At 43.2% G+C, this 7,985-nt stretch overlaps 1 protein-coding gene across 1 annotated transcript; it reads left to right on the forward strand.

Moving 5' to 3' along the window:
- The first annotated feature begins 417 nt into the window (after window positions 1-417).
- Window positions 418-3,727, forward strand: LOC146063061 (uncharacterized). The gene is made up of 3 exons (XM_083175075.1): window positions 418-2,035; window positions 2,288-2,539; window positions 3,288-3,727. The coding sequence occupies exons 1-3, from the start codon at window positions 529-531 to the stop codon at window positions 3,725-3,727; spliced, it is 2,199 nt and encodes a 732-aa protein (XP_083031201.1). The 5' UTR covers window positions 418-528.
- The last annotated feature ends 4,258 nt before the right edge of the window (window positions 3,728-7,985 follow it).

Raw genomic sequence — 7,985 nt, forward strand, 5'->3', positions numbered from 1 at the left:
TGTGCCCTTATATAAAAATAGGACATCTGGACATACATATAGTTATGATTTCTATAAAAAAAACTTCATGCAAATACACAAGATTAAATACAAAAAATTGTAACATAAATTGGTGACATTTTTATGTTATAGCAGATAGAGTAACTATCTATACTTTTTATGTTTCTATTTTCAGTATAGAGGAGACCTAGCATATCCAAAGTCTAAATAGAAATAATGGTGGTGGTTAATGAACCATGTTCAATTATTTTGATGCTAATGTTCATTACATGAAGTTTGCTATAGGAAAGGACCTGTCCGGTGCGAGGGAGCGGCGGCCATTTTCCCGTAGACCAATCCCCGCGTTCAATGACGGCAGCATCTCATCAGCTCCCTGCTGGGGCAGCGCTGCTGATCTTACCTGAGGCCTCTCACTTCCAGAAGCCACGGTGATAAGGTTACGGGGGACCGAGAGAAGACATTGCTGTATCTGGCAGCAGGAGGGCGAGTATATAGAGGAACGTAACGATCTGTACAAGGACAAGATTGATGGAGACTCTCTGGTCCCTCACATCACTGGATGGACCCAGTAACAGAGATACCCCAGAGAGATGTCCCCGTCCTCTGTATTCCCAGCACTGTACAGAGGAGACTCACAGGACCCCACAGGAGGATCAGGTTCAGTGTGAAGATTTCACTGATATTAAGGTAGAAGAAATAAAGGTAGAAGAGACGGATATGACTGTTATGAAGACAGAAGATACAGAGGGAGAAGAAACGGACGTGACTGATATGAAGGTAGTAGGAGAAGAATTTTATATGACAGAAAAGAAAGAAGACACAGAAGACCCATATATGAGGGGTAATCAGCAGTGTAAGGAGGAGGAAATCCCTACAGATACCAGCACAGATGGGCGCACAAGCAGGAATACCTCGGAGGGAGATCTCATTGTGTCTCCAGATTATATACTAGAAGATAAGAACATCAGACCAGATTCTCCAGAAGAAAACCCCATTATCCCCAATACACACCCAACATTTCCCAGTGCAGATATTTCATCTGGTCCCTCTAGTCATGAGGAACCTTTTCCTGATCATTCAGACCTTACTACACACAGTACAGGTCATAAAGATGATACAATATCATCCAGTTCTGAGTTTGGTAAGAGTTCTATAAGCAAGTCAGTTTCTGTTTTATATCGCAGGCATCACACAGGGATGAAACCATTTTCATGCTCTGAATGTGGGAAATGTTTTAAACATAAATCACATCTTGCTACACATGAGAGAGTTCACTCAGGTGAGAAACCATTTCCATGTTTTGAGTGTGGGAAATGTTTTACACAGAAAGCAGCTATGGTTGCACATGTGCGAGTTCATACAGGTGAGAAACCATTTTCATGCTTTGAATGTGGGAAATGTTTTAAAAAGAAATCACATCTTGTTGCACATGAGAGAGTTCACACAGGTGAGAAACCATTTCCATGTTCTGAGTGTGGGAAATGTTTTACACAGAAAACATCTCTTATTGCACATATGAGAGTTCACACAGGTGAGAAACCATTTTCATGCTCTGAATGTGGGAAACATTTTAAAAAGAAATCACATCTTGTTGCACATGAGAGAGTTCATACAGGTGAGAAACCATTTCCGTGTTCTGAGTGTGGGAAATGTTTTACACAGAAAACAGCTCTTATTGCACATATGAGAGTTCATACAGATGAGAAACCATTTTCATGTTCTGAATGTGGGAAATTTTTTAGAGAAAAAGCCAATCTAGTTACACATCAGAGAAGTCACACAGGTGAGAGGCCATTTCCATGCTCTGAATGTGGGAAAAGTTTTAGAAATAAATCACATCTTGTTACACATGAGAGAAGTCATACAGGGGAGAAACCATTTGCATGTTCTGAGTGTGGGAAATGTTTTACACAGAATGAAGCTCTTATTGCACATGTGAGAGTTCACACAGGTGAGAAACCATTTTCATGCTCCGAATGTGGGAAATGTTTTGCACAGAAATCAGATCTTGTTACACATGAGAGAGTTCACACAGGTGAGAAACCATTTCCATGTTCTGAGTGTGGGAAATGTTTTACACGGAAAGCAGCTCTTCTTGCACACATGACAGTTCACACAGGTGACAAACCGTTTCCATGTTCTGAGTGTGGGAAATGTTTTATACAGAGAGCAGCCCTTGTTGCACATTTGAGAGTTCACACAGGTAAGAAACTGTTTTCATGCTCTGAATGTGGGAAATGTTTTAGGGAAAAATCCAATCTAGTTACCCATCAGAAAACTCACACAGGTGAGAGGCCATTTCCATGCTCTGAGTGTGGGAAATGTTTTAGAAATAAATCACATCTTGTTAGACATGAGAGAAGTCACACAGGTGAGAAACCCTTTGCATGTTCTGAGTGTGGGAAATGTTTTACACAGAAGGAAGCTCTTATTACACATATGAGAGTTCACACAGGTGAGAAACCATTTCCATGTTCTGAGTGTGGGAAATGTTTTACACAGAGAGCAGCTCTTGTTGCACATTTGAGAGTTCACACTGGTAAGAAACTGTTTTCATTCTCTGAATGTGGATAATGTTTTATAAAGAAATCACATCTTGTAAGACATGAGAGAGTTCATATAGTTGAAAATTCATTCGGGAGTCCCTAGCTTTCTGTAACCTCGGCTTTTATAGCCCTCCTTACGTACGGTGTATGTAAACATGAGTGTTCCCTGTTCATATGAAACAAATGATCTTCGACCTCACAGGTTTCCCTTTCCCTCCCTTAACTTGCTAGGCAGTTTCCTCTCTCCCCTCCCCACTGGGTCACATAACGAGAAACAGATTATAACCAAAAGAAAGCAATTTCTCTGACTGGCACATAGTCATTTAAACTGAATAAAGACTTCCAACTAACAAGTCCAACCTGTGGTTAGAGGGATGATCTATTTGTTATATCCCTATATATGAATTGTGTATTGTGATGTCATTGTGGACAAAATCTGATTGTTGACCCCCTGGTTGTTGTTAACCAATAAATGTTTATCCAACCTTAAAAAAAAAAAAAAAAAAAAGGAAAGGACCTGTCCAGCCGCAGCGACACCGATTTTGCCTGTATATTTGTGAAATGCAAAAAAGTGAAGAAGGCGGCTGAGGAAGAGGCCGAGGCCTGCCCAGAGGAACGTGAGCAAAAACACAGCCCGATCCCCACCGTGGAGGTAGAAATGGGAAACACTGTAACCAGTTCTCTATCAGTGAATGAATACTTCTCCAAGCGTATGGTAGAGCTTAAGAAATCCAAGGCCAGGCGTGCCGAGGGTGCACCGGAACACAGAGACCTACGCTGCAGAACGCATAGAGGGCTCTTCACATGAGACCAAGAAAAAGTCCAAAAATAAGAAACGCTGCAGGAATGAAGGTGACCTATCACAGGCCCCTCCTGAAGAGCCAGAACTTAGCACTGGTGTCTCAGAGTCTCAGAAGCCAAGAAAAAAGTCAAAGAGCCAGAGAGAGGGAAGAATGAGGCACCATGAGGAAGTGGAATGCTCTGAGCAGCAGGAGGAGGAACAAGCTGAAGAAGATAAACTAACCAAAAGGAAAAACAAAAACAAGAGGAAGACGAGGACATCTTATTGGCATGAGGTGGAAGACGAGTCTCGTGCCCGAAGTGAAGAGAAATGTGCAGCGAAACCAACGAAGAAGAAGAAGAAGAAGAAGAAGGGGGGAAATATGACGCTTAGTACATAACTTACACCCCCATATTGGAACTGAATGTGGGATTTTCTAGTCTTTTTATCCATTCACTTCTATGCTTTTATGAATTAAAATCTCCCAGTGTCCCTGTATGCAACTGCCTCTCACTACTGACTGTATCCCTGGGAATGCAGAAATGCATTAATAGAACAGCCTGAAATATAGTCTAAATTGCATTCATTGTATGACGTGGTGCTACATTATTTCAGTGCTTCACAAAATTTCTTGAATCACGGCGTCCTAAAGGATCAGCAATTTTTTCCACAGGATACATTTTGAAAAAAAAAAAAAAAAAATTACATTAATTGTCACCCTTAGTCACATGGTAGTGGACAGTTTTGCTTCTGGTTTTCCACATGTTTTATGATTGGCTGCCACAAGTACTGGTTTTTGCCAATCACTTGGACCATAAATAATGAATATAAATTATTTGAATTGATCTTGGACCATTGACTAAAGACACCCCTGCGAGAGCCTCACTGCACTGTAGGGTTCCTAGGCACACTGATTTGGGAAACACTGTATTGATTGGCTGTGAATTTATTCACTCTTTACTCCATGTGTAGCTTTTTAGAGGACGTCAAGTCTTTGGGCGAGAGGGGTTTATATAGTTGTTCTGCCCTGATATGCCACTTTTTAAAAGGATTGTTCTTGAGGATCGGCCCTGTTATTCTTGGTGCAGTAGGTTTTACCTGATGTATGTAGCAATTATTTTGGGGTCACCCCCTAGAATACCCACCATTACACAGCAATGAGTCACCCCTCGCTGATGGCATTTATTGCAGAAGTATTCACAGCTATCCACAGAACTCGCCATGGGCAATACGGATGGCGTAATGGTTAGCATTACTGCCTCATAGCGCTGAGGTCATGGGTTCTATCCCCACCATGTGTTATATATACGGGGCAGTACGGATGGTGTAATGGTTAGCATTACTGCCTCACAGCGCTGAGGTCATGGGTTCTATCCCCACCATGTGTTATATATACAGGGCAGTACGGATGGTGTAATGGTTACATTACTGCCTCACAGCGCTGAGGTCATGGGTTCTATTCCCACTATGTGTTATATATACAGGGCAGTACGGATGGTGTAATGGTTAGCATTACTGCCTCATAGCGCTGAGGTCATGGGTTCCATTCCCACCATGTGTTATATATACAGGGCAGTACGGATGGTGTAATGGTTAGTATTACTGCCTCACAGCGCTGAGGTCATGGGTTCTATCCCCACCATGTGTTATATATACGGGCAGTATGGACGGTGTAATGGTTAGCATTACTGCCTCATAGCGCTGAGGTCATGGGTTCCATTCCCACCATGGCCCTAACTGTGCAGAGTTTGTATATTCTCCCCGTGCTTGCATGGGTTTCCTCTGGGTGCTCCGGTATCCTCCCACAATCCAAAAATATACTGGTAGGCTAATTGGCTCCCAACAAATTAACCCTAGAATGTCTGTGTGTGCATGTACATGTGGTAGGGAATATAGATTTTACTTTTTGGGGAAAAGGGTTTATGGGAATGGACCAGTGCACAGGTTGGTATTTATGTTATTGAGGAAAAGTATGTTAGAATTTACAGTGTAAAGTGATTAAGAGGATGAGTATAAGTCTCGTCCTTTACTTAATAAGTGTTGTGGAGGTGCTCCCTAGAGAGTAAAATAGAGTATTGAGGAGGAAGAAGGGAAAGACTCTCTTTTTTTCGGGGCTCTCTTATTTAAAAAAATTACAGTAATTTATAAATAGTCACATAGAATTGTTAGGAAAAGGACTATCAGGGTAACCAAATCACAATTCACTATGCGGTGATCAGTTAGTAACACACTATTTCAGTTTTAACCTATTTGTATTAAATAAGTATATTAAAAAGATTTCTTTATTAGTAACTTCTTAAAATATGCACTAGGCATGGACAAACAAAAACCAGACAAATACACATAACAGAAATAAAGAGCATTCAGAATGAGCACTATATGAAGGCTAGTATATAGTTTACACTGAAGGACAGTTATGAGTATGTTGTACAGACAGTAGGCCTTATTCTAGTTCACTCTTTCTGACAAAATCCTTCTAAAGCCCCGTACACACGGGGGGAGATATATTGGTACTTGTGTACTTTCACGGCTCCCATCGCATGCCATCGCATGCCATATGTAGTGGCATGCGATGGCATGCGATCGCATGCGATTTTTAACAGAAATGCATCCAAATGCATTGAAATTAGTATCAAACATGTTCAATGGCCCCCAAATGTCATTTTTCAGCCTGTACCACCCCCACTATCAACGCGAACCCAAAGCGTGGTGAGCGGCGGTGGTACGCGTCCTACGACCTTTTCATACCCCCACAATCCACGTCGGCGTTGAGAATAGAAAGTGTGGCGAGCGCAGCGAGCCACCGAGCCCGAAGCGCGGCGAGCGGACGCGGACACCTGTGAAGCCCGCGAGGGGATGCGTATACCTGTGATGGTATCCGTGTCCCCTCGCGGGGCTCGCTGCGCTCGCCACGCTTCGGGCTTGGTGGCTTGCTGCGCTCGCCACACTTTCTATTCTCAACTCCACACCAACGTGGAGAGTGGGGGTATGAAAAGGTCGTAGGACGCGTACCGCCGCCCCTCGCGGGCTTGCTGCGCTCGCCACACCTCCCAACATGACCCGCTCCAGGAGGGACACAATGCTCTGCTCCTGGACTTTCTTCTTAATGTATGATTACCTTCATCTGTGTTAAACAGGTAAATTGCTAAGAAAGGTGTTTCACTACAGGTGATGGTTATCATACACCAGCGATTAGAATGGGGCTGAAAACGGGAGCACGCACCCAGCGATTTATCGCCGGGGCACACTTCCATCACTGGCAATATGGTCGCCAGCAACCATATTTCCAGCTATTTCAACCCCTATCACCTTTGGATGGACAAAACCATGTGCACTGCAGAGGAGCAGATGTTACTTGTGCAGATATAATTAGATTTGGGTGGGGTTTTACTTCAAAGTGAGATCTATATTGCACTGTAAAAATAAAGAAGCCAATATTTACCCTGCACAGAAACAAAATAACTCACCCTTCTCTCTGCACATTTCACATCTGCCCCCCCTCCCCCTGCAGTGCACATGGTTTTATCAATCTAAGAAGGATTTTGTCAGAAAGAGTGAACTAGAATAAGGCCAAATGTAACAATATTCTGTCTGTACTGTTAAGGTTAAGCTGTCAAACCTTTCCTGGCCAATGTTCTGATAAATCACACACAAATGGTATTAATTCTAAGTCTCACTGTTCAAAAGGGTGATCTGAATAGTCATAAATAGTCATTAAAACGTGCAATACCGTTTTTTGCACAATGTTGAAACCAGCGAAAATATATATCACAGTTGTTAGTACTATAGGAAGTAACTGTCTCCTCCCACAAGGAAGAAAAGAGGGTGAAGGGGAAAAAAGGGATAGAGAAACAGAGAGAAAGGATAGAAAGTTTCCCCGTAGGTGACAGATCTCCAACTTTATATACTTGTAGTATATGAGGAAAAATGATTTCTCACAAGGAGGTCTCCCTTGTTGCTACTCGTCAAGATCCAGTATACCAGCTGCCACTCAATAATTGGTGGGCTCTCAAGGTATTGTGGGAATTCGACCTGTACTCCCTTGTTTTACCCTCCGGGACAGCTGCTGCCCAGCTTTATATACCTATGACAATATTGGGGTACACTAGTTTTCTTCAGGGGGGTCACCCCCTCTGTCTACTCAGGTGACCCGAGTTTTGTCAGCTTCCCTCAGCGTATGGTAATGCTGGTGGGCTTAGAGGTATTGCGGGTGAGCGTGACCCAGTTGTTGAGGGTACAGGGAGAGAGGAAGGAATAGTGGAAAACTGCTGTCCTTTTTAGTAGAGTGTGATCCTCTGGTTAGATAAATCCAGTGCAGGGTATGTCACTGGCCCTCCATTGGGATGAGTGTTTCCTATGGAAAAAGGTAGACCAGGAGAATACACTCAGCTTAAGTGCTATCGCTGGAATGCGCTGCTGTCCTCCACTTGCAAAAGGCTGTATTGGTGGAGGATGAGCAGCACCCAGTATGCAGTCCAGCTGTAATAAGTAGGAAAAAGTGGGAAGCAGTTAGGACATGAAAAAAAGGAGGGGAGAGGAGACTGTGAATACCTCCAAATTCACCCCAGGTGTCAGGTCCTAGATCAAGACCGGGTGGGCCGCTGCAAGTCAGTTTTAATCCTTGGTGCCCGGGCTGCCGTGTAACAGCGTGTTTCCAG

The sequence above is a fragment of the Crinia signifera genome, chromosome 3 (genome assembly GCF_055691185.1).
Source record: "Crinia signifera chromosome 3, ASM5569118v1, whole genome shotgun sequence".
NCBI lineage: Eukaryota > Metazoa > Chordata > Amphibia > Anura > Myobatrachidae > Crinia > Crinia signifera.